At 47.1% G+C, this 27,998-nt stretch overlaps 1 protein-coding gene across 17 annotated transcripts in view; it reads right to left on the reverse strand.

Annotated features, from left to right (window-relative positions):
• The window catches only part of NAV2 (neuron navigator 2), a 742,917-nt gene that overhangs the window by 272,618 nt on the left and 442,301 nt on the right, over positions 1-27,998 (reverse strand). The window contains exon 1 of one of the 17 annotated variants that reach the window (XM_040495645.1): positions 14,852-15,008. The exons of the other annotated variants lie outside the window; for them this stretch is intronic. Coding sequence (XP_040351579.1) covers positions 14,852-14,923 — 72 coding nt within the window. The 5' untranslated portion in view covers positions 14,924-15,008. Of the gene's footprint in view, positions 1-14,851; positions 15,009-27,998 lie in introns of those variants that run through there. 17 annotated transcript variants of the gene reach the window in all.

Here is a 27,998-nt window from a genome sequence, read left to right on the forward strand (position 1 = left end):
GCCCACAGCAGGGGGCCGTATGTGGTTGCCAAGTTGAGCTGAACACAGAGAAAGAGGGCAAATCTCCGGGAAACCAATTACATTGGAGATAAATAATGTAAGTCCTCAGCAAATCCTCAAACCAGGATTTCATAGCTCGTTATTGATTCAAACAGGAAGGGACAGAGAAAATAAATCATTCTGTGGCTCAAGCTCATTAATCAGGACCCATCCAATAAGAGTCATTAATTATCCGGAGTTTCCCCTCCCCTCCTTTCTCCCCAGCTCTCAACGTTTTAAAGAAGTCACAAGCAAACACCTAGATTCATTGTAAGAACCCATTTTTAGGGGCCAGGCTAAGCAGAGACATTATTCAGCCCCATCTCCCTCACTTGCTCTTTCAGTAGCATGTGCATGGAGTACCATTCTTTCAAGGGGCACCCTTGGAAAATGAACTCACAACATCCCTAGTCATAGGACTCCATCAGCTTTGGCAACTCACAGGAATTGCAGCGATGCGTGTTTCAAAGATTTTAAGCCAGGGCTAGAGCACGCAGGGCTTCCTGTCCAAGCCTCAGCGTCCCAGAATCAGCTGTTCCAGAGCAACTCGGATGGAGAGCTCCACGGGGGTAAAGACTTGGGGGCTGCGGATGTTGCTACCCCGAGTGATCCTCGTTCTCCGAGCTTCCAGTGGCAATGGAGAAAAAAAGGACCTCATGGTAGGAAAGAGCGCAACCACCATTCCCACCTCCACCTCCAAATCAGATCATTCTAGAACAAAGCTCCAGAATAACTCTACACTAGTACCTGAGGAGCCTTTCTCACTCGGTCCTTCATCTCACCAGCTGCCTCTTCCCCCACCCCCTCCTAACAGGAGAATCAGTACTCCAGAAGCACTCAGCCAGGGAGAGAAGCTGCTGTCAGAAGCTGGAAGAGATAAAAGGGGGAAAGCAGGCAATGACAGCTGAAGAGCGAATTCGTTTTGACTCACTTATTACCCCTGACAGAATTTCAAGGAGTGCGTCATTTGTTTGCTTATAAGCAATCATTCCGTATCCACATCATTCCGTATCACAGAGGCAGAAATCAAAGCAGGAAAATTCTGACAGATCAATTGAAGTCAAAAACCTGATTATTAGTTGTAACAAGAAAACCAATAATAATTGCACTGCGCTCAATCAGTGGGGATAATGTTGCTAAATTTATACGGCAATTAGCCCTCAGTGAAGGGGCGGGGGTAGCACTCCGCGAAACCCAAGAACAATTCCACTGAGGAACTGCACCAAAAGTTGGGGCCATTTACAACTCAGCTAGAAATCCCCAGACCAGTATGCCGGACAGCCTGATGGACCCAGAAGGCAGTGGGCAGGAGGACAGCCATTCCAGGAGAGAGACAATAGAACCAAGCTTTCAGAAGGAAGTGCCAAGGCGGAGATTAAAGTCAACCAGTCATGTAGCATCGGAGGTGGTTTCCAGTCAAGCAGGTGCAAAGGAAATGCTGCTGTTTGGCTACAGTTCAGTGGAGGTCTGGCTCCAGACTTTGGCCACGTCATCAACCCAGTATTTCCATGACTAGGCAGTATGTGATTAAATGGCTTAGTTCTGATGGTTCTGAAGTAGAAGAACGATATTGCAACAACATCTAGAGCGCTCACCTAGTGCCTGAATACCACAAAGAATAACTATTCAATGACTAACAGTTTCAAGAAAATCAAAACGTACCATCTGTTATCAAGGGCAAAGCTGGAAACACATTGACTGCTGCATCTCCAGCATCTAGCAAGGAGCATGGCACCTACCCACAGGTGCAGCCACGTGTCCACAGGACCTTTAACTGCATGGGATGGGTGAGGGGCGTCGGAGTAGCTGCTGACCTTTTCCCCCACACCCCCTCTCTCAATATAGACCTCTGCCTTGTTTAAAACCACTGCCTCGAGGGGTGCCAGGGTGGCTGAGTCGGTTAAGCACCCGATTTTGGATTTCGGCTCAGGTCATGATCTCATGGTTCATGGGACAATGCTGAGAGCACGGAGCCTGCTTGGGATTCTCTCTCTCCCTCTCTCTCTCTGCCCCTCCCCAGCTCAGGCTCACATGCTCTCTAAAGAGGTAAAAATTTAAAATAAATAAATAAAACCAGTGCCTCAAAACAAACACTCAGGTGAAATGGTATCCCTACACACTGGAGAAAGAGGTGGCACACAGAGAAGTCAATCTCTTTGTTCAAGATCACACGGCACAGGAGAGGCCGGGCTGGACGAGTGGCCCTGCCCCCTGGTTTCTCAAGAGAAGAATCCAGTTCTGTTCTGCGTCCCCAGTGCTCACAACATGCCCACCCTGAAGGGCAAGGACTCTCCTTCCATCCCCATCTCGGCCATCTGATGCATTACTCAGGTCGTTTGTGGTTTTTCCATCAACCACAGCCATCACGAGGACAGAGTGTCTATACAAGGGCAGTCTCAGGAGCTGGCACGGACCAGGGCGGAGGTCTGGCTCTGCGTCTTACCAGCTGGGTGGCCTTGGTGAGTCACGGCCCTGCTGAGCATCTGCGTCCCTCACTTGTGTGGCAGTGATACACAGGGTTGCTTTATGGACTAAAGAAGAACATGTATGTAAGTGGTTAACACAATGTCTGGCACACAGTATTAAGTAAGTGGGGGTTACTGATATTCAAGTCAACAAACCCTTGACTAAGTTAGGGGAATAAATCATTCTAGATTGCTCAGAGTTGATCCTTCTGAGAGCCATACCTATTTGGAAATCTTTCCCAAATGGATTATCATGATCCCTGCTTCTTAAATTAACCTAATTTTACTTTTTTCTCTTGATGGCCCACAGACATTAGCATAGGTAACAGCGTTTTGATGCACACACAGATGCCCTTAGGGCCTGCTGAGCCCTCCTTAAAAGATCCCAGAGTCCTTTAAAATTGGGTACAAAGTTAACGTTCAAGCAAGAACTTTGAAGAGACTTCTCCAGCAACGAAGATACGAAAGCAGAAGGATTCTGTGGCACACCTTTGGGCTGCCCCAAGGTTCAATAGGGAAGGCTTTTGGTCAGTCTCCAGTCAGATAAGAGTGCGAGAAAGCTGGGCTCCAAGAGCACTGAGTGAGACATTGACTGGGTTCTAGATCCCTTACCTGGGCACATACAGAATAGTACTGTCCACTCTCAACCTACATTTTCTAACATGCACTTATATATATACCAAGGAATAGACCTCTTTCTCTGGAGCCAGAAGATAGGAGCACTGGGAGGGAGGACCCCACTGCCGGATTTCATTGCTCTGGGTTTCCATCTTGCTCCACATTCTGGCACCATCCTTCCTCCTACTTGACCTCCGAATATCAAATCAACATAAACCACTTCAAGCCACATGCACGCCTTGACGGCAACAGTCTGAGCACGACCTGTGCCAGGTTCTGCTCTTGCTGTGGTCTTGTGTAGGACAGCAACGCCCATCGGCCAGATGCCTGCGATGAACGGAGTAAAAGAACGCCTTCTAGAGTCAGACCACTTTAGTTCCGACCATGCCTCGACTGCTTCCCGGCAGACTTATCCTGGGCAAGTTACTTCAACTATCCAAGCCTAAGTTTCCTCATTTGTAAAATGAGTCAACCACCTATTCAGTTTATTCTGAGATTGAGCAGAGATCACCTAACAATGCCTGGCACATAGTAGGTATGTTAGCTAGGATTCTAATTACCATGAAGATGATGACCTACAAGGTGAACACCCTGCAAACAATGGACTCCTTTAGTGCCCCGCTCACTTGTGAGGAAGATACTATTTGCCCCATTCTACAGATGAGAAAGTTGAGGCTCAGAGCTGAAAGGACTCTCCCAAGATCACATGAAATGTATGCAGGGTTTAAAGTCAGTGACTGGCTCTTGGAAACTTTCCACTGCTACTGAGAGGCCCACCCTTGGGGCGCCTGGATGGCACAGTCGGTTAAGCGTCCGACTTCGGCCAAGTCACGATCTCGAGGTCCGGGAGTTCGAGCCCCGCGTCGGGCTCTGGGCTGATGGCTCAGAGCCTGGAGCCTGTTTCCGATTCTGTGTCTCCCTCTCTCTCTGCCCCTCCCCCGTTCATGCTCTGTCTCTCTCTGTCCCAAAAATAAATAAAAAACGTTGAAAAAAAAAAATTAAAAAAAAAAAAAAAAGAGAGGCCCACCCAAGGAATCACCATCCACAGAAGGTCAACTGTCACGGTAGTGTGGGAAAAGCAACAAGGGCTATTATTGCATAATAGCCACAGTGTCACCCTCTCCTGCCCCTGGGAACAGAGCTGGCCGCTTGTCACTCAGGACCAACAGATCTAAGAGTGGAACGGACACTTTCCCATGTCACCAAAGCGCAAGGCTGACATGATTCACAGCAGCGTCACTATAGTAAAAACTGAAATGCCAATATAACACGAGTTACCATGGTCGGGCTGCCCCTGAATCGGGAAATGCTCAGGAGTCAGGTGCCCCAGCTCTTCCAGTCTGAAGTAGGGCAAGGCTGGCCTAGGACCCTGTGCGGATCTAGGGGCCATGCCTGGAAATAGCCCCACAGCCGTACAATGATGGCATTGTCTGTCAGGAGCAATGACAAGCCACAGGTGGGTGTGCACAGCAGCTTCAGAGGTTTTGAAACGGTCTTTAAAAAAATAAATACACCAGGCTGGTGAACTCTCCAGGATGAGTACATAGGTTCCTGCTTATCCCACACCATGGAGTAATGCCTGGGATCCCCTCTCTTGCTGCTGTCGTCCTGGAACAGGAGGTGCACGCACCATACCTCACGGGAGAGGTGGGACTCTCCCTTCTTTTCCTCACTTGATCACGACCACCTGCTGCGAGGGGTGTGCGCTTCTGTGGAGGGCCTACTGTGCGCCATGTGTCTTATACCTGTGCTCTCATCTATAGGCTCTCCCCACGGGAGTGCCAGCTCCCAGAGGACAGGAATTCTTAGCTGTTTTACTCATTGCATTTTCCCCAAACATCTGGTAGAATGCCCAGCGTGTATTCGGTGCTCACTAAATACCTGTTGTATAAATGAATGATCACCTCCATATTATACACTGGAAAACAGAAGCTCTAAAAGGTTAAGACATGTGCCCAGGGTCACACAGCTAATAAAAGGGGATCCTCCACTTGACCCAGAAAGCCTCGCCCCACAGCCACCACCTCTCACAACAGCAAAATGTGGATCCAAGTCTCCCTTGGGCCTGCCTAAAAGCCAAATAAGGCCACCCAAGGATCAAGACTGGAATGCTTACTGGTTGCTTGAGAACAAAATCAGGGCCCCCTCTGCAGGGCTTCCTCCCCACCCCCTCCAACCTTAGGCACAGGATTGGCACATCAACCACAAGGTCTGGTGGCTCCGAGACAGCCAGATGTCCTAGCCCACTAGAAAGGTCTGGAGTATTTTTTTCTCCCTTCCTAGGTTCATTAGTTACTGAATACACATGCCCTCCTTCCCAGGGCTTCCTCCGTGGCTGTGATGGAAATCAGACCCTTCCCAGAAGCTGAGGCAGCCGCTGCAAACACTCTCTTGATAGCAACCATCTCAAAACTCAAGAGCTTTTCAGGGATGCCTGGCAGGGCAGCCACACCTGAGGGGCTGACAACCACCTGAGAGAGTATTCGGGCACTCTCCAGTCTGCTCATCAATGTGCCTTTTATGTATTAGCCTCCATCTGGCCTCCAAAAAGCCACAGTCCCCTCATCTGCAGACCACAGGTAGAGGGGATACCACCAATTGTGCTTCTTGGCCACTCCATCCAGCCCCAAGGCCTCAGCTCAGCTAGACAGGCACAGCACCCCCAGGACTTTGGGCCCCACCAGGCCCAACCAAGACCTTGGAGTCCCGTGTGACCTCTGACAGGCTGCTTGACCTCTCAAGTCGGTTTCCTCTTCGCAGGATTGTTGAATCGACAGTGACTGGATATCACAGCTCAAGAACCCCACATGTGTTTGGACACAGAGCACACCAGGGCCTTTTCACCATGGGCAAACGACCTCTCTCTGGGCCTCAGCTTCCGTTTCTGGAAAATGGGCCATCCATCTGTTATCTATCATGAGGACTATGGTGTCCATCATGAGAACAGAAATAATGTTTCCAAGACGCTTAGCACAGCGTCTGGCACACAGGTGGTACCTTCATATGTCCGTTTCCTTTGCTGCCTCGTCTCCAGGTCCCCGACTACCAACCCCTCTGGCCCACCACTCACAGCAGAGGCTCCGTGCCATGCCAACCTTCAGTCACCGCTGGAAGGGGGGCGGTTTCTGGTCTGGCATGTCCTCCCTCATCCCCTCCACTCAGTAGGATGGCCCCTTTTCCTAGACACCAAACCCGACTGCAGACTTCTCTCCCTTTTTCTGAGATCCTGGGGTCCTCACGCTTCAAACATCCTGTGTGCTGGCTCCCCAAACCCTACGCTCTTGCCCACGTGGTCTTCTCTGCCAGCGGTGCCATCACTACCCCACTGCCTGGCAAATGTCTACTCGGTCTCCTAAAACCCGGGCCAAGGGTCAAGCCCTCTAAAGCCCTTCCCAGCCCACTTGCTCACGCTCAGAGTTACTGGTTCCTTCTTCTTGGATCCAAAAGCACTTTGCACATGCTTTTTATCATGGCTGTTATACCTATTCACCTTTCTCCAGTCAGGAGCTTCCCCGGAATAGAGCACAAGTGTTGTAACATCTTTGAAACATTGGCGTCATGCCGGACTCACTGCAGGGGCTTCGTCAACAAGCACGCGCTGACTTCCTGGAGGGTAAATGGATGGGTTAATGGAAGCAAAATGAAGGAACAGACTGGTTAATGTTCAGATGGGTGGACATATGGACGGGTGGGTACGAGAAAAGATAGGTGAATGATTAAATGGGGAGAGGAGTAGACAGATGGATAGATAGAATGGGTGAGTAAATCTGTTCCTTTTCATTGCCTAGATTAGAAAGTCAATGAAATCAGGATGGTGTTTCACCTATCTTTCAGACCAGTCAGTGCACAAGGCCTAGAACAGGAACTGGTAGGTAACATTTTGCTGAGACCTTTTCCAGGAGCATAGTAGCAGGACCCTCTTAACAGTGGGCATTTAAAAGCTATGTAACAAGATACATACACACACAAAACATACAATGGTCTACTAGAGTGGGCTCATACTGGGTCAGGAGAGTCGATAAGTTTTATGAACCTTTGTGAGCTGGTTGTTAAAAACAGTCAGTATTTATAATGGCTTGAATTTCTAAGAGAAATTAGAAAAATACCATCAAAAAGAATAAAATACTTAGGAATAAATTTAACCACCAAGGTGAAGAGCCAGGTGTATTGAAAGCTATAAGCCATTAATAAAATTGAAAAAGACACACATGGAAAGATAGTCCATGTTCATGGATTGGAAAAACACTGTTAAAATGTTCACACTACCCAAATCAATATACACATTCAATGAATTGCTATTAAAATTCCAGTGACATTCTCCACAGAAATAGAACAATCCTAAAGCGTGTATGGAACCACACAAGACCCTGAATAGCCAAAGCAATCTTAAGAACAAAACTGAAGGCATCACATGGTCTGATTTCAAACTATATTACAATGCTAGAGTAATCCGAACAGTTTTTATTGGCATAAAAACAGACATTTGACAGCCACATGCAGAAAGAATGAAACTGGACCACTGTCATGCTATACACAAAAAGTGCCTCAAATGGATTAAAGACTTGAATGTAAGACCTGAAACCATAAAAGTCCTGGGGGGCGGGAGGAACAGGAGGTAAGCTCCTTGCCATAGGTCTTGGCAACGATTCATTGAATCGGACACCAAAAGCAAAGACAAAACAAACAAATGCAGACTCACAGATACAGAGAACGGGTTGGTGGTTGCCAGAGGTGAGGGAAAAGGGGGTAAACAGTTGAAGGAGAATCAAATACAAATGTCCTCTTAAATAAGTCATGAGCTCACGTACAGCATGAGGAACACAATGAATAGTATGGTATTAACTTTGTATGGTGTCGGGTAACTAGCCTTACTGTGGTGATCATCTTGCAGTGTATACAAATACTGAATTCCTACGTTGTACATCTGAAACTAACAGCCTATGTGACTTACACCTCAATACTTAACAACAAACAAGCAGGGCTACATGAAACTAAAAGGCTCCTGCACAACAAAGAGAATCATCAACAAAGGAAGGCAACCTACTGAAGGGGAGAAGATATTTATTTACAAATCATATAGCTCATAAGGGGCTAATATCCAAGATCTATTAAGACCTCCTAAAATCCAATCACAAAAAACCGAATGTGACTAAAAAACCAGAAAGATCTCAACAGGCACTTTTCCGAGATCGACCTACAGGTGGCCAACAGGTGGTTGCAAAGATGCTTATCAGTAACCATCAGGGGAACGCAAATCAAAACTTCAAGGCGAGATCACCTCACACCTGTCAGAAGAGCTTTTTCCAAAGCACAAGTAACTATTGGCGAGGAAGGGGGGGGGGGGGGGAAGGAAGCTCTGCTTCACTGCTGGTGGCAATGTCACCTGCTGCAGCCACTACAGAAAGCAGTGTGGAGGTTCCTCCAAAAATTAAGACTAAAAATACCAGATGATCCAGCAACTCCACTTCTGGGCATCTACCCGGACAAAACACACTGACATGAAATGATACATTCACCCCACGTGCACTGCATTATTTACAGTAACAAAGGTATGGAAACGAGCCACCACAGACAAATGGATAAAGCAATCTTGATACACCTATAGGAGTATTATTCAGCAACAAAAAGGAATGAAATCTTGTCATTTGTTTCAACACAGATGCACCCCGAGGTCATTTATGGGAAGTAAAAGAAGTCAGACAGAGAAAGACAAACACCGGATCATCTCTCCTGTATGTGGAATCTTAAAAAACAAGCTCATGGATAAAAAGAACAGATTGGTGGTTGCCAGCGGAGGGGGGGGGGGGGGGGGAGGAGAGAAATGGGTGAACTGGTTTTCAATAAAGTGTCTAAAATTTTATTCTTTAATTCAAAGACTGGGTTTTCATCTTTGGGCAGTTTTTTGCTTGTCCAACTTTGCATTACCAAATTGATCTAAAATTATTCAAAATATTCTCGGAAGGGATTAACATGATCTCTGCGATTAGATATTGCTGGTCCCTCTCCAGTGTTTTTCTGGAGGGATTCTGAATCCCCAAAGGCCACTTCATCCACAATTATGATTACAGAACCAGTGACAAAAGAACCTGTGGTGATCTGAGACACCCCTGAATTTATAGCGGGGGAAAAAAAGCCCATTGAAATGGAATTATTTTTATATTATCCCCAACCCTAAATATATGGCACTGCATTTTCCTCAAAATAAGGCCGTAACTTAAAAAAAATAAATACATGAAGCAAAAATGTCGTTCTTGTGGATCCTCAAGCTTAACTTAGAAAAGTGAACTGTCTGCAGGGACCTGGCGGGGGCTCAGTCGATGGAGCGTTTGACTCTTGATTTCAGGCTCAGGTCATGATCCCCGCGTTGTGGGATCAAGCCCCGCGTTGGGCTCCACACTCAGCATGGAGCCTGCTTGAGATTCTCTTTCTCCCTCTGCCCCTCTCCCCTGCTCATGTTCTCACGCTCTAAAATTAAAAAAAATAATAATAAAAACTGAACAGTCTGAAAAATATTTAAAATTGTCTCATTAAAATTCCTTTTCCAATCTTATTGAGATTTAATTGACATACCACAACCTGAATATACTGATAGTGTACAATTCGATGAGTTCTGACCCATGAAATCATCCCTACAATCAAGACAACAAAGTTTCTCCCAGCCCCAGGAACTTCCTTGCAACACTTTATTTTTTTGTTTTCAATATATATGAAATTTATTGTCAGATTGGTTTCCATACAACACCCAGTGCTCATCCCAAAAGGTGCCCTCCTCAATACCTATCACCCACTCTCCCCTCCCTCCCACCACCCATCAACCCTCAATTTGTTCTCAGTTTTTAAGAGTCTCTTAAGCTTTGGCTCTCTCCCACTCTAATCTCTTTTTTTTTTTTTTCTTCCCCTCCCCCATGGGTTTCTGTTAAGTTTCTCAGGATACCTTGCAACACTTTAGAGTCTATCCCTCAGCTCTACTAAGGTTGCAAAGCTAACACGGATCTGCTTTATGTCATTACAGGTTCATTTGGCCTTTCTAGAACTGTATAAACAGTTTAATTTACATACAGTATAATTTTTGAAAAACTATATAAAACAATTAAATTTCATAAAGGTGGTACTACTCAAAACTCCTTGTTTCCTACTTTATGACATTTTACTATTGTTTAGGCTCTTCGGGTTATTTACATCTCTTAGATCTGTGTGAAGGAAACAGAGCACATCTCTTCCCAACCCTGTGCAGAGTGGTCATTTTGGTAAAGTCAGCCTTGATAGAAGGAGTTACCACGGAAAACATCAAGTGCTATTCATCAGGATTTTTTTCCTTGGAAAACTGATTGTTAAATGCCACTAGGATACAAAAGGTGAAATGGGAAAAAATTATGTCACTTATTCCCACCCCCACCTTCCCCAAGGAGGTTTCTTTGTTACGCAGAAGAAGGAGCCAGGGGATGCAAATGTAGGGGAGTGGAGACGGAGATTAAATGCTTTGCATGAGAAAAAGTGAATTCAGAAGAGGGAGGGGAGGTTTGGAACTCCACAGACTGGGAAGCGGAGAGGTTGTGGGATGGGAGGAGGGAGAAACCCTGGAGACAAGATCGTGAGGCATTTAATAAAGTTGTACACTATAAATGCTCCCCTCTGAAATCTTCAATAAAATCTAGACTCCTACCAGTGCTTTCTAGGGTAAGGGGACTCCTTCCGAGGAAGGCCTAGAGGTGCCAAGGCCTGCCTCCCGGCGAGAGAAGGGACGGGATAGAGTGAGCCTGAACCCAGGTTAGGTTACTTCCGGCTAAGAGAGTGCAGGGGTCTACCCACAGGGCCAAGTGGGTAGACGGGGAGTTAGTTCATGGTGTCCCTTTGCAGCACCCAATGGGGAATTTGTCATGCGTCATCCCTCCTCCCGCACAGGCCTCCTGGGTTTTGGTGAAGGTCTCTCTAACCTTACGGTGCACAGCTTCCTGGCCCCTCCTGGCCCCCCACACCGACTCCCCCTTGCCCCTGAAGGTGCCTCAACTGGCCCTACTTACAGTGGTCTCCCTGCACGGGGGACCTTCCCAGGCACCGGGCCTGACCTTGTCTCACCCCGACCAGGGTGCTCCCAACTCCCCTGACTCGTTTCTTTCCATCAGGCTTGTTAGGTCCCAGGCTCGCCGCTTTCCAGGGATGGCCTGGTGAGAATCACTGTTCCCAGCTAACATTTACATCTCTAAATAGGATCATCAATGGTTTAAAGGCCAGAGATTCGGATGAGGAAATGTAATCAATCACTCTGGCAGGCTTAGGAGTGATTTTTTTTTTTTTTAAATGGTAAAAAGGTTTGTGGTTTTGGTTTCTTAGGGCCAATCCCAGACCACTGCAGGTGAGTGGCTATATAACCTGTAGATTGCTTATTAAAATTCACAACACCCAAGGCAAACCCTTGCGCATGCTTGTTTAAGGATGCTCCCTTGCCCAGGAAGCCTGAGTAGTGGATGCTAGTTAAAGGATTAACCCTGGGTCAGATTTCTCAGAAAAGATTATAGAGCAACGTGATTTATCAGGGAGAAGCCCTCAGAGACGGTCCCAAGCGTGGGGTATGGACAGTCCCCCTTTCCAGCAGGAGAAGGTGTGACTTAAGGCAAGGTGGTAGGGTCCTTCTTCAGTTCTACCTAGAAAAATTAGGAGGTACAAGACCTTAGGTAGGGGCCCAGATCTCCTTATTCTCCCCACTGCCAAGCAGGTTTATGGTTGGCACATCAAGGGTAACTTCCGTGAACATCTATTTTGTGACAAGGAGAAAATGTTTGAGTAGTTACAAGTGTGAAGTCAGATCAGACCTCTGCTGAAAACAAGAAAATGGGCCCAAAGGGGAGTTGCTTATACTAAGTCCCACATCACTGAACTTGAGACTTAATGACAGTTTTGCCTCCCCCAGAAAATCATCTTAAACTGTCAGTCAAGAATCACCTGTTCAGCCCTAGCTAGGTAATCTGCCCAATTTTGCCGATAAAAGTCTTCTCCTCTGGGACCCTTTCCATCTGCTAGACTGGACACAGTCTGATTCTAGTCGATTTTTTGTTCAAACAAGCTCTTAAAATGTTTAATATGGGGGAACTTGGGTGGCTCAGTCGGTTAAGTATCTGACTTTGGATCGGGTCATGATCTCACGGTTTGTGGGTTCGATCCCCGCATCAGGCTCTCTGCTGTCAGTACAGAGACTGCTTTGGATCCTCTGTCTCCTTCTCTCTCTCTGCCCCTCCCCCACGCTTGCTCTTGCACGTGCACACGTGTGTGTGCACGCGTGCTAAGATAAACATCTGGAAACAATATTTAGTATGCCTCAGTTGATCTTTTAATACCCTGGCTTTACCTCTTATACAAACCCAGGTAAATCACTGAAACTCAAGCTCAGTTTCATCTATAAAATGGAAAAAATAACAGCACCTTGCATAAACTTCTAAGGATCAAAGGAGGAAAAAAAAAAATGTGAGCACCTGTGAGCACGGACACACACAGGTACTCAGTGAAATGTAAAGGAGGACCAGGTACTCAAAGTCACTGGGCCCAGGGGGACCTTAGAAGGTCCGACATCCTCACAAGTGTTCAGGGAGCTACATCCCACTGGGCACAGTGCTGGCCAAGACACTTCTGTGCCATTTGTGGGAAAGATGCACAGGCTTTAAAATCTCTGGTGGGCCAGCAGTTCCCAGCAGGGGCTGGCGTTTCCCCGCCCTAGGAAATGCTGTCCTGCTCCTCCCCTTCTCAGGAACTTCATGGCCAAGAGACTTGGCCACAGTGGAAGTGGCTGTTGTGCCCCGGGCCCTTCTCCAAGCCCAGATGTCAGGCCTGGGGCATCTCAGGTTTCTTATGTTTTGTATTTTTATAATAGGCTTTTACTAGGAAGACTACCAGATACCAAGCTGGCACCCAGGAAAGAAGGGGCGTCTCCCCTACCCGGGAGACAATCTGGCCCAGAGCACAAAGATAGTATTTATTCTGTTGGGTCCTGAAGAAAGCCCCGACTGATTCAGCTCAAGAAGAACAAAGTCTTAATAACAACAGCACGGCCTCGGCCTCCCATCCGCAGTGCTTACGATTAATAAGGCTCTTTCATAAACACAATCTAATCAGAGCCACACACATTCTCCCCATTTAACAGATGGGGAAAGGGAGAGCTCAGCTGGACAAGATTAACATCAGCACTGCAGGCCAGGTACTCAAACTCAGTCCAGCCATTTTGGGGTCACATGGCAGTCATAAAACCCAGGCCAGGTCAGTGGACGTCCAGGATAGGGGGGGGAAGTTCCAGGACGAAACTGGAGAGCCCTCTCTTCCGGAGAAAATAGAAATTGGAGGTCAGTGTCTATCCAGGTTCAGCAGGAGACAGAGATCCCATGCAGCCTGTGAGAGGTGTTCATCAAAGCTCGGAACCACATACCATAGCTTCCTCTACTGAAATGTCTATTTTTAACGTCCTACCTCGAAAGGAATCTCTTTCACAGGGCAACGAGTCTAGATCTGGGGGCTAAAAAATAAGAAAAAAATCTAAAGACGCCCCCATTAATTGTGCTTAGCCTGGGCAGTGTTAGACATACAAAGCACAAAAGACACACCAGCTCCGGCATCCCAGCAGCCTGCCAGCTTTTATAAGCCAATGCCCCAGAGGAGTGAGGTAACAAGAGGATGAAAATAATTCAGAGAGCTCAGCAGAGCGGTTCACGTGGAAAGTTGCCCTCAAAACGACATCAAGAGATAGCTTCTTACAGTGAGTTCTCCTACATCATTCATACCAACACCATTCCTATTCTTGAAGATAAGGGCAATCCAGACCTGCTCACCTAAGGAAATGTTTTGGAGGCTTAAACAGTTTACAATGAACCATTCCAAAGTCACTTATACGCAGCCATCATTAAGCAAAGAGAGAAGTACACACACCACCCTGGAAAAGGAGTCCTTCCCAAGCCTTATAACATGAATGATGCCTGTGACATTGGCATGGGGGCCGGAGGGAATAAACGATCTCGTTTGGTTTTTTTTTTTTTGCAAACTAGGCAAACCACATCAAAGTGACCATTCTGATTCTGCCACCAAAGTGCCACTGGACCAGGAGCATCAGGACCGTCATTAGCCCCAGGGCTGAAGGTTAAGGCGGCATAAAAAAAAAAGAAGTCTCCCCCTTTGGCCCTGTGTTGCAAGCTCCCACACGGATTCCCCACAGTAAGTGGAAAGTCACGGAGGCAGTTACCAACTCGCTTGAAAGATCCCACGAGGGTGACCCCGGCCAGGGGTGGGAGAGGTCAGCAGCGCGCTTCTTCCCGGGATTCACAGGAAGAGAAGTCGCTTCAATTTGCCCCGGAACAAATCCTTTCTACGGTAAAGCCCTCTAGAACACCCCCCACTCTTATAGCTCTTCAAACCCTTAACAGAGGTCAATCTTTCTCCCTATTTGCACCTGCTGAGGCCCACAATTGAGAAAACACACCACACCTGTTGGCTTACGCAAGTGTATTTTTTAAGGCCGTCAACAACTTCCAGACAAGTCCTCTCTACCTGCTCTAAAAATACACTGCTGGGTCCTCACGAGGTGGCGGCCAGCCCAGCAAAGTGTTAGGCAGATGAAAGGCCCCCCGTGGAGCCCTTGGGGTCCCAGCCGGCATAGAAAACCACCTGGAACCATGTCTACACCGGAGCCTGATTCAAACAAACTTCATCATCCCTCCCCAGAGACCCTGCCGGCCTCCTTGAGCGTTGCTTACCGCTTTGTAATGGTCGCAGGAATCCCGACTCTGGCCCCGGGCGGGAACCCACAAGTTGATGCTTATAGGCATGGCTCGTCCCCCACAGCCGCGCGGTGCGGGCAGCCACCGGCCTGCACCCTCTCGGGGTGTCTAGTTCAAAGCACTGTGGAGGCGTGTGAAGCCTCGAAGGTTAATTTTAGCTGAAGTCACGCTCCCGCCGTGGTCAGATTTTCTTACACGGGCCACCTCCTGAACAGCGGCAGCTTATGTTACCCCGGCCCGCTGGGCGGCCCTCTGGCCCTCAGCCCTGGCTGCAGAGCGCCGTGATGCGGCCCCCTCCACCTCCCCGGCCAAATTCTCTTCGCCCTCCAAAATAACCCGACTCTCTGTGCTGACATTTTCACGACACACTCAAGGGAAATAAATCGCGGTTCCTCTGGCTGTCCCAGGCGAACAAACCTGGGGGCTCGCTCCCCGCTTAGCAAAGGCCGAGCGAGGAAGCTTGAGGCCGCGGGGGCCGCGCAAACCTCGCGTCAGCCAGGCGGTGGCGGCTGGGGCCACACAAGAGCAGAAGCCTGACATGCCTGCATCTCCTGAAGTGCGGTTTTGACAACCTCTGTGTGTGCTGCCTACAAGCGTCTCATCTTTTGCCTGACACACTCTCTCTCCGAGAGGAACAACAGGCCCTTCTGTTTCTCTGAGGGGCTGATGAAGGAGAGGAATCCACCTGTTCCCACCCCAAAAGTCTCACGCCTGCAAAAGGAAGAGAGTGTGAGCCCTCTCACACTCAACCTTGCAGGGGTTTGGAAAGGGCTACCCAGGCCCCCACATGGCTCCGGGTTCCAGATCTCGGCGAGTGGATGGGTGTGGATACCAGGAGGAAGGTCATTAGAAGAGGCGCCTTGCAGGCAGGCCTTCCTTGCATCCTGCCAAGCTTGGTAATCTGGGACCCGGCAGTTTGCCGAACCCATCTGTAAAAGGGTCGGCTGCCCGCCTGAGGGAATTCTGGTCTGCTCTCGAGATGACCTTTTTCAATGTGGAAAGGACCATGGAAAGGCTATGGAACAATTAAATCCCATGTGGCCTATGACCTGGCAAGCAATACGCTGGGGTACAGTATCTGAAAGAGGCGTCACGGCCACACCATTGCTCCCTGTAGGATGCAATGGGATGTCTTTGCCCTCCCTGAGGTCTACCAGTTCCACTCCCATGGCATCACGAGGCCTCTCCTTCGTAACACTCACGCTTGTGAGGGTTTCATGCATTCAAGTATTTACTGAGCATGTTCTCTGCAGCAGATACTAGTCTAGGCTTGGAGGAGTCAGAGTCAAAAGGCACGCTCTCATGTGCCTCTATTCTATTGTGGAGGAGGGGGGAGGGAGAGAGAGACAAAACAGCAATAAACTAACAAGCAAGCTCATACCAGAGAATGATAAGTACCATGGAGAAAACGCAATAGAGAATGAATGGCAAGGGTGGAGAGATACTATGGTAAGGAAATCAAGAATAGCCTCTCTAAGGAAGGGACATTTACATAGGGACCTAACTGAAAAGAAGAAGACAACCATGCAACGATGAAGGACAGTGGTTCTCCCAGAGCAGTGTCAGCATCGCATGGGAATCTGTTGGAAATGCAGATTCTCAGGGCTCGCTCCAGACCTCCCGAACCCAAAACTCTGAGGGTGGGCCCCAGCAGTCTGGGTTTGAACAAACCCTCTGGGTGATTCGCACACACTACACTTTGGGACCCACTGATCTAGGGGAAAAGCATTCTAGGTGGAGGACTGTATAAACAACAGGAATCTTTGGTTGTGCTCACCGCTAAAACCCCCAGCCACTAGCTCAGTGCCTACCACATAGTAGGAAACCAATAAATAATTCTGACTACTGGCCAGGCTTTCAGTCCTGGCCTCTAGAAGCCAGACAAAAATCACAAAAAGATACAAACTGTAAAAATGTTACATTCATAAAACTTCAGCAAAAGCACTCACAAAGGAAGCAGAGAAGGTCATTTAGAACCCAGGTGGCCAGGGGGAAGCTTTCTGGAGTGCCTGATACTGGCAGCCGCTAAGACTGACTCTTGCCAATCTAATAAAACTTGGCACCACGAAGTTGGCAATTAGATTTCCTGTAAAAGGCTAAATGTGGTGGCCTTCTGCTTCCTGATTCTGAAACTCAGTAAGAAAGGCATTAGTGTGTGGCAGCTGGGATAATCATTTAATTGATCTTTTCCACCCATAGAAGACTCCTTTCCCTGCTCCAACCCACTGAATTGTAAATCAATGTCACCTTCATTGTGAGCATGAAAAGGAAGTAGAAAACACCGCTCTCCCCAAACCAAATTGGAGTCAATTTCCTAATGGGGCCTTGGTGAGACTCTAAATGGGTGCTGCCATTTCTCCCCCTCTGGCCTCCTCCTGGGCCACCCACACAGCTCCATCAGGGCCAGTGGCAGCTCCAGTGACATGCAAAGCAGGAAACAAGGGGCTTCCTATGGTAGGATTTCCCTCACATAAAGGGCTTGGATTCTGTTGTCAGCCAGACCCAATTCAAATCCCCAAAGTGGACAATATTGCAAAAAGCATCTAGAAAGGTGTTGGGAATGTAGGAAGGGGTGTATAAATATTTATCTTCCCTTCCCTCATTACTGCCGTGTGTAATTGCATTCACTGATCCAACAAATACTTACAGTATTATGCACCGTGCACCCTTACTGGGGGATATAGAGTGATGAGCATAACAGACAAGGAGCTTACTGTCTTCAGAGAGTGACAAACATTAATCACATAAGGATATCAAATAAAGATATAAGAAGATGTCAGAGAACAATTGTGGCAAATGCTATAAAGATGAGTACATGGTACTATGAGCCTACAGTGGGATTTTTCAACCTATCGAGAGCTTTTTAAAATACAGACGCCCAGGCTCCAGGTGGGCATCTAACTCAACCTTAGGACGTGGGTCCTGGCACATGCATGTTTAACAAACCTCACAGATGCTTCTCACTGTTGGAGTCGGGGTTACAGGCAAGCAAGCGGGGGAAGGCAGGAATGATCCATGTGGTAATTGATCAGAGTTGGAAATACTATATAAATTGTCAGCTAAGTTTATAAACTAAATGATAATACAGTTTATCGGCATAAACTATATACTGATCTATATACTATATAACTACAAACCAACGTTTACTTTAATCTTAATATAATATTTGTAGTTATGTATATATACATGGGTTAATATACACACATTTATTTCCTTGCTCTGCCAAGTGAAAAGGTCTAAAAACAGCGACACCCTGGTAACAACAAGCACACTCAGTACCCATATCTTGGTTTCTAACACCATTCTCCAATATAAGGAACCAGGGATCCTCAGAGAAACCACCGATTCTTGGAATGAGACAGGAAATATTCAAGATGGGTCTGGAGCAATCATAGTGCCAGAGAGTAATGATGTGTGCCCACACCAAAACACACTGATGGGGGTATGTCACAGAAACACGGGAGCTAACTGAAAGAGCTCCCGATGGCCGAAGCTGGAACAGTTTGGAGCAATGAAGCAGTACTGGGTTAAAACCCAAAGTATGAAACAAATATCCACGAGTCTATTCTGATATAACTAGGGGACCGAATAAATAAATGGGGAGAGTAAAAAAATCCTCTGTGCAAAAAGAATGCCAAATAATTTACGTAGATATTCTGTTCTCAAGGAAGTGGAGTGTGAACTGCCACTCTTCAAGTGTGGGCTGCACAGAGAACACAGAGGGGGACAAGAGTACACAGAGGGGGACAAGAGTAGTTCTACAGGTGTGAAACCTGACAAACTCCACCACAGCCAGACGGTCGAGATTAACCTCACCATCAATAAGTCATGTTGATGGCACGTACCCTTGATAGGATGTGATGAACATGGCACTTTGCCTTTGTGGTTTTTCCCTCCAAAACCCACAGTCCAATCATAAGAAAAGCACAAGACGAATCTCAGCTGGGGGTGGGGTAGGGGCCCATTCTACAAAACACCTGACCAGTAATCCTCAAAACCATCAAGGTCATCCAAACAAGGAAAGCCGGAGAAACCGTCACAGCCAAGAGGGACCTAAGCGGATAGGGCAACTAAATCTAACACGGCGTCCTGGATGGGATCCGGGGACACACAAAGGTCATTAGATTTTTAAAAAAATCTAAGGAACTCTGACTAAAGTATAGACTTCAGCTCGTGATAATTTTAAAATATTGGTTCATTCATCGTGGCAAATATACCATAGTGAAAGGGGTTGCTAACTAACACGAGGGGAAACAGGATGTGGAGTAAATGGAAGCTCTCTGTACTATCTTCACAACTTCCCTGTAAATTTAAATCTATTGTAAAATGAAAAGTCTACTTGAAAAGACAAACTATGAAGCTCCACAACTGATGACAGTGAGCAGCCAGGTTTGAAAACCGAACTCTTAAATACCCCGTGAGTGTGTGTGGATTCGGCCATTTCAAGGGCAGAATGCCTTGCCTGAAGTTAGATTTGAGACCACAAAACTTCACAAACAGCATTCACTTGTACACACACACACACACACACACACACACACACACACCACACATGGGCATACGTATAAAGTTTATACGTTAGTTACCATGTACCAGAAGCTCTTCCAGTGTGGGTGAGTTGCCTGGAATGCTCATTAGTAACTCTGAACGATAAAAGGACTTAAAAGAGAAGCCATTCAAAACTCCAAGTTTTGCTTTGATCCTTTCAAAAGAGCCATGAAAAGAACTATTTGTGCCCAAAGAACAACTGTCGGGAATCTCCCAGTTAACAACCCTGAGCCCATTCTCAAAAGAGCCTATTTGTTCCGAAAGATTTTCCATTTGAGTCTTCCTCACCTTTAAGAGAAGGAATCAAAATCCCTGAGGCTGCCCCAGGTTAACCAGATCAAAAGTGATGGGAGACATTGTAATTCATAAGGTAAGTTAGAAAACACCAGATTCCAAGAACTTCAGCAGAGGAAAAATGTCTCCAAAATGAATCAATGGCCCACTGTCTGAAGATTTTTAAGGATAATTTTTTAAATCCCCCATGTGCTTGGAAACATAAGCCAGCTTCTGCCAGCAATAGGTGGCAGCATTTCTGTTCTCTTGGCCACATTCTACATAATTTACTGACTATTAACAGACAATTAGAATATAAGGGTTTTCAAGGTCCTACTACCTCCCTGGTTTTCCATTAAAGGATAAAGTTTCTCGACAAATCGCTTTTACCAGAGACAAAAATCACATCTTTTAAGGAAAAAAAAAAACAAAAACAAAAGAAAAAAAGTGACAAATTAATTTCCCCTAACATAATAAAACTAATTTCATCATCTTGTCCTGGCCATCTGCTTCGTAGATGCAAATCGAACTGCATTTTCCACTGCCTGATAACTTGCTTAATTCAGTTAGCTCTTGCGACCCTGCTTTTGTGACCAGTGCTCCATGAGACCTTTCCCTGGTGACTTCTAGACAAGCAACCTGCTGAGCCAGAGTGTTTCTCCCCAGAGCAGCCGTGAAGCAGTCCCTCTCTCCAGCTGGCTGTCTATTCGTGAATGAAGTTTGAAAGAAGGCAGCTATGATGGCTAGAGCTTTAGCTGAACTGGGTTGGATAATGGGTACCACTTTCCTGGGTGTCAAGCACAAAGCCCTTTATACACACTTGTCACATTTAACTCTCACAATGTCAAACTTAGTGTCTATGACTGGTCCCATTTTAATTCTGAGAAATCAGAGATCCACAGAGGTTAAAACACTTGCTTAAGGTCTCAACACCAATGCTGTCTGACCCCCAGCCTAAGCCTTTGGCCACTATGCAGGTAACTCATCACGACAGACTGAGCTGCTTCTAAGCCTGGGCTTCAACAGAGGCACCAAGTTAAGTGTGAGACAAATGTGCAAAATGTAGGATTTCAAGGGAATATCAAAAAGCCAGTTTCAAGTCGTTTCCTGCTCCATCAGATGGCAGATATAAAAAGAGAGGGAAGTGTGGTGAGAGAGGATTTTTTTGAGAGGAGGGTGTCATTGGAGAACTCTGTACTCTAAGCACATCCTCTTACCCACCTGCTCAAACCTGGTGCTTCACTAGGGTCATGAGGGGTCTTGAGATGAGCATTCCTGCCATGGTCTGAAATCTGCTTTCTGCCCTGAGAATCTTGAGGGAGAGAGAGGGCATCGCTGATGGTTCCAGCGGTGGAGCCAGGGACCATGACAGGTTAGGATTGGTCTGTAGACCACGCTGTTGGGGCAAGAAAATTGAGTATCTCCTTGGAGAGATCGCACACTGGGGTTCATCACGGGTCCTAGAAAGGGGCCCTTGAAGCACCCCACAAAAGAAAACCACAGCTTTCAACAGAGCAGGGAACCAGCTTAGGAAGGCACCTTTGTGTAGGCATCTTTGGTTGTGCACAGCTCCCTGGGAGTGGAGAGGGAAGGCCAACTGTTCTCAACCTCCCTTTGCAGGGTCCTGATCAGAATCCAAGTTGGGAGTTTTTGATTAGTATTACAGGCAGGTATATTCAAATTCCTCATTTGAGACTATCTTTGCAAATTATGGTGATCACAAGCCTCTGTATAAATGAGCAGAAAAGGCCACGGGCTGTGAGAGCCTTAGTCCTGTGGCAGGAAAAAAGAAAAAGAAAAAAAAAAAACAAACCCAAGGGGCTTTATCCATAATCCACACATCACACTTGCCCCATTTGCTGGTTATAAGAAGCAGTCTCAATTCTAGCTGCTGGTCAAGAGTCCCTGGGGAGTTTTATTTTTTTTAATTTTTTTTTTTAACGTTCATTTATTTTTGAGACAGAGAGAGACAGAGCATGAACGGGGGAGGGGCAGAGAGAGAGGGAGACACAGAATCGGAAGCAGGCTCCAGGCTCTGAGCCATCAGCCCAGAGCCCGACGCGGGGCTCGAACCCATGGACTGAGAGATAGTGACCCCAGCTGAAGTCAGACGCTTAACTGACTGAGCCACCCAGGCGCCCCCTCTGGGGAGTTTTAAAAAACACAGATGTCTAGGCCCCACTTTTGAAGAGTGATTCAGTATGTCTGAATGACCCACATATCTGCCTTTTTGGTTTTTTTTCTTTTCAAAGTTTTCTAGAGAATTCTGATGCATAGGCAGGGTTGAGAATGATCAGATCATGCTCTACATATAGATAATCTGGGTAATTATCTCTGGAAAGAGGAAGGGGGAGCATTTCATCCACACCTGTTACTTCTTAATATTTAGATAATCTATATCACGTGGTGAACAGGGCAGCACGGTTACTAAGTATGTGCTACCAAGGAGGGTCTGAGCATTGTTCTTTCTCATCTCAAAGTATTAGCTTCCAGTGGCACACACAGACCATATGAGAGTATCAAAAGCCAATTCCCTACCCTCTCTCCAGAGGGGAAGCTTCACTTCATAAAGAACTGAGTCGGAGACGTTAGTTGCCTAAGGTCTGGCAATGAACAAGAAGCAGGGTTGACATTCAACCCAGGCCTTCCGCTTTCCCAAACCACTGCACCTTCATCCTTCTAACAACTGTCACTAATGTAGAGATCAAGACAGTCTCTCCCCTGGCCCTGGGCCTGACCGTATTCCACAGTTCAAGCTAAAGAAGGGGCAGGTACTTGAGAAGGAATCTGATGACAGCACAGGTGGAAGAGCTTCAACCTCAAGGCCACTAAGAAATAAGGCTCACGCACCATGTGATACCCCTTGGATGGAGAAACAGAATTCAGGAAGAGAATCTTTTCCAATGAGAAGCGTACTAGAGAATTCAACCATCTACCAAGTACATTGGATTAGAAAGCCCGAAGGGATGTTGCCTGACATTTTAGGGCCTTGTTTATTTTCCCAGAGGGGGTGGAAAAGAAACTCTGGAGAGATGGTGCACTGTGACTACTGAGGCAAATTCGGCATGAACGAGCTTTTAACAATTGCATGTGTGATCAACTACTGAGCTCCGAGTGAGTGACACATCAGAGGACAAAATAAATAAAACCCTCGGTAGTGACATGCCAGGTTCAGAAATCAGACACGCGTGGTTTCGTGGAAATTATCTAGGCTTTGATTCCAGGCAGGAGTCGGTTTGAATTCTGGCTCTGTGACTTACCAACTGACCTGGTGACTCTGGGTAAGCCACTTAGCCTTTGGAAAATCCCAGAAGCCAGAACACAGGAGTCCCCCAAGACTTTGTTGCTCATCTTTTTTTAAGGACTTAGACCAACGTGGTTACATATTTCAAATAAATGGAAAGAGACAGCCCAATAGGGAAAGGCAGCTTCACTGCAAATGAAATTTTAATGTCACTGGCAGTTCAGGTTTGGCCCTGGTCAATAGGAACCATAAATAGCTGTCACCTAATGGCCAGGTCCTCTTGAAAATGGGTTATTCATCTAAGCCCATCTCCCAGGGGACAGCTGCAAATACCATCGATGGTGGCACTAAGCAACGGCCTTATTTATAGCCAAGGAACAGATTCCAAAGATAGAAGAGGTCATGGAGGCTGAACTCCCTTCTCCAAATTCTCAAATTCCTGGAGGGCTGGGAGGTGAGGCTGGAGAACAGGTCTTACAGGAATGGCTGAAGACGGTGGGAAAAACTGTCAATAAAAGTGAGAAGAACTGAAAAGTAAGGAGAGGTTTGAAAAGAAGCCATGAAAGGAGAAGGAAATGTAGGTCGTGCTACATATGCCTGCTGAAACAGCCACCACCCATCAGTGAGACGGCCCCATCTCTCAGCTAATACCTACTCTTTAACAGGTAGAAGACTTCTCAAAATCTCTTAGCATGCATTCAGGTTCAGGTGAGGGCCAGAAAGTCTTCCCTTAGCCACACCTGCTGTGAAAGCATTCTCTGATGCCTACGGAGGCGAGTCCCAATCCTTAACTTGACTTCTACGAACTGCTGTTTACCTAGGTGCCCCTAAATGCACACTCCTTTCAGCCCAACGCAAATGCTGGTGATTCCTCACACAGACCCACCTGTTTCCAGCCTCAGGGACTTCACGCCTACGGTGAGGATGGACAGTTTTCACACACTGGGATCCTGTGTATTTCTCAAAGAGCAGTCGGTTCAAAGCCCACTCTTTCCCTCACCAAAATTTTCCTTGAGCTTTCATCCATGTACTTAAACGTCTTGACTCCCATTTTCCATTTTAAGGTCTCTAAGGGCAGGATCTATGATCATGACCTCCATATTCTCTGGCAGTTTAGTGCCAGCTATGCCAAGAAGTGTTTGCTGGCTGGCTGGCTGGCTGGCTGGCTGGACGGATGGATGGAAGGAAAGAGGGACAGAAGGAAGAATGGAGGGATTTGATGGGTTACAAAGGCAACAGCAGGGAACACATTATCCACTATGTCACTGTCATCTATACAGCCAGGAAAGGGCATGTCCTGGCCATCACAACAGTCTGATGAAGGCAGAGCTCCTCCCACGACACCATTCACAGATTTGGCCGCTGATAACTACCATAAGACTGGAAACAAGACTGTCTTTGGTTGACAACTCACAAAGCACTTGGATATCCTGCAAGACTCAGGATTAGGAATCTCACCATTGCTGCCATATTGTGGTGAAGGATGGGTTTGCAGAGTACTGATTAAAAGCATCACAGATGGGGCACCTGGGTGGCTCAGTTGGTTAAGAGTCCGATTCTCGGTTTCGGCTCAGGTCATGATCTCATGGTTCGTGAGTTTGAGCCCCACATCAGACTCAGTGCTGACAGCACAAAGCCTGCTTGGGATTCTCTCTCTCCTTCTTTCTCTGCCCCTCCCCTACTTGCTCTCTCTCTCTCTCTCTCTCTCACTCTCTCTCAAAATAAATAAGTTAAAAATTTTTAAAAACCATCAGAGATAATTAGACATAAGTTTGGTGAAAACATAATTGAAAACACATAATTTTTCCACTTTCCCTTCTTCAGTGGAGTCTTATAAAAAGCCCATATGAACATTATACACTTAAAAAAAATTTTTTTTAATGTTTATTTATCTTTCAGAGAGAGACAGAACATGAGCAGAGGAGGAGCACAGAGAGAGGGAGACACAGAATCCAAAGCAGGCTCCGGGCTTTGAGCTGTCAGCACAGAAGCCGATGCGGGGCTTGAACTCACAAACTGTGAGATCATGACCTGAGCCGAAGTCACACCCTTAACTGACTGAGCCACCCAGGCGCCCTGAACATTACATACTTTTAACTAGATGGCACTACAAATCAGCAGAGGGATAAGGACACACACACACACACACACACACACACACACACACACGAAACTGCAGGAGATCGAGCTCTTCCCATTCTGATCCAATGAACAGACCTGAGCTCAGAAAGTCAGTAGTATAAGTCATTAAGCACACCAGCCAGAGATCATATTATAACATCACACTCTTGTCTCGTCCTTAATCCCAGCACCCCCTTGCCTTCAAGCTCTCCTCACCTCTGCCAAACGTCCATACACATGGCCCCTGTTTGTCTGACTACTTCCCAAACCCACCAGCCACAGATGGGGTGAGGCAGAGGAAACACACGTCAGACAAGTCAGGCCGCTATTATTTTTAACTTGGTTCCTCAGCGCTCACAGGTAGAACCGGTTCTGTCGTACACAGTCTCTGTGTCACGAAAGCACGGAGAACTGCAAGGGGCTTCCCTGGCTGGTACCTTATCCTCTGCCACCGGGGAGCTCCCAGGATTCCTGACAGTTCCCTCTCACAAGCACCTTCCTGCTTTTTCTCAATGATAGGCAGTGTCCCAATTAATCCTCACACCCTCTGAGGCATGAATTACCACCCCACTGTACAGTCGAGAAAACTGCCACTCTGCAGGGTGAAGTGACTCACTTCAGCCGCACAGGATTTGAACCCACATCTGCCATCATTAAGCTCTGCTCTCACGACTTCAGCAGAGAACTCAGAAGGATGTAACATTCCATGCTGCCACGTGCTCTCGTCCTCTGTCCCTGTCCCCGAGTGAAGAGCTGTGGCAGCCTCTGCAGCTCAAGAGGAACGTAAAAGGTGAGCTGAAACCAGAGGAAATGTCGCCCGGCATGATTCCCGACGCGAAGCCACCACACTCTGTGCAATCAGAGGCCCCGTCTGAGTTTAAACAGATGCACTGGTGATTCCCTTGTACAGTTTTGATATATGGCACCAAGCACGATATGCCCACCTGGGAGTTCTTTGGTGCCAAGAATGAACAGAAAGGAATGTATTGCAGAAATATTAACCTTGGCCGTCTCCTGCCACAGAAAACCGCTGGTTGAGCTTTAATGAAATCTTGCACAAGAGCAGAAACATCTGTATCGCTGGTAAAAATAAACCCCAGCCTGGAACACGTGCCCTTCTTTGCACAAGGACGTGACAAACCTGGAGAGGAATGGGAAGGAAGCCTTTCTCTGTGATCAAAATGACTGTTTATAACAAACAGAGAGGACAGGGCTCCTCACCTCCACGTCCTCCAGTTAGGCTCACTGGCTTTTTGCAAATGAAGACGTATTCTGAGTTTGTGCAACTCAGGCTCTGCTGGCAGGCTTACTTGTGCGGGAGAGCAAAAGTCCTGCAAACTGCCTGTGCCCACTGACTCTTGTCCCACAAAACCGTTCTCCAGGATGAGTAAACATGGACATACTGCTTTGAGCCCGGCCGGCACAATGAGGTCTAATTGCTTTAAGCATCCTGAAGTAGTCATTCAGCCAAGCCAGAATTAAGAGCATGGACACTGTCTCACATAAAAGATGTCACAATAAGAAGCCAGTTCCCAGACCCCAGGTGGTCAGAGGAGGCCTCAGCAATCACATAGTAAACATCACTGCGTAAGGAGGGAGTGTGGCATCTTGTGCTAAGTGGCTTTTCCTAAAAGACAAACAGCACAGGGCCTCCTGGAACCCGGAACCGGGAAGTCTTCTTGCCCAATCTCGCTCCTCCCTGATGCACTTACCCTCTGTACGAAACCCCATGCCACGTTTCCCCAAAATCCAAGGATGAAGACCCCCCCGCCCTCGGGGCACCTGGGTGCAGCTCAGTCGGTTGAGCGTCTGACTTCGGCTCAGGTCATGATCTAGCGGTCTGTGAGCTTGAGCCCCGCGTTGGGCTCTGTGCTGACAGCTCAGAGCCCGCAGCCTGCTTCGGATTCTGTGTCTCCCCCTCTCTCTGCCCTTCGCCTGCTCACACTCTATCTCTCTCCTCTCAAAAATAAATAAACATTAAAAAAAAAAAGTCCCCCTCCCAGCCCCCAAGGAAGTCATCCGACACTACCTTTAAAAGCTCTTCCTTGGGCCGCCTGGGTGGCTCAGTCGGCTAAGCATCCGACTTCAGCTCAGGTCATGATCTCACGGTCCATGAGTTCGAGCCCCATGTCGGGCTCTGTGCTGATGGCTTGGAGACTGGAGCCTGCTTCAGATTCTATGTCTCCCTCTCTCTCTGCTCCTCCACCACTCACACTCTGACTCTCTCTCTCAAAAATAAATAAATGTTAAAAAAAATTTAAAAATAAATAAATAAATAAATAAATAAATAAATAAAGCTCTTCCTCCCACTAAGTTGAATTTTGGTCTTCATTTGGTGGGGAGAACCCCAGAGATTAATCCTTCTGGGCCTTGAGCACCATGTCTCCTTCATGAGACCTCACATAATGTTTTGCTCTCGTATAAATACTCTTCGTGGAACAAGGCTTTGGTTCTCTCAGTCCCTCGCGGTTCTCCTCCAGACAGGGTGATGATGAATAACAATGACGATGATTATGAAAATAAAAGCAACGATATTAGCTCTCACTCATGATGCACGTACTGTATGGCACTATGTCGTGCACTTTATAGGCACTTCTAATTAAACTGCCACAGCAACCCTGGGAGTTCAGGACTATCATTCTGTTCGGGCCCTATTCCAATCCAGCCATATCCTGCTAAAACGGCCCCTGATATGGTCAGTCTGCTTCATGGTACACAGGGCTACTGATGTCCGCGGGCCTGACACGTGCTCCCTCCAGTGGAGCCCCAAACTGCCTTCTACTGGGCAGACACAGATCTCGAACAAGCACAGGCAGCACTCCAGCCGGGTAATGCTACTCCAGTAGCATTAAAGAGGGTCCAGCAAACAAAAGTGGGAGGCAGTAAAGACAAAGTGTGTATCATGTAACAGTCCGGGGGGATGTTGAGCCTAGAGAA

The sequence above is a fragment of the Herpailurus yagouaroundi genome, unplaced genomic scaffold (genome assembly GCF_014898765.1).
Source record: "Herpailurus yagouaroundi ecotype Mexico unplaced genomic scaffold, PumYag 187, whole genome shotgun sequence".
Classification (NCBI taxonomy): domain Eukaryota; kingdom Metazoa; phylum Chordata; class Mammalia; order Carnivora; family Felidae; genus Herpailurus; species Herpailurus yagouaroundi.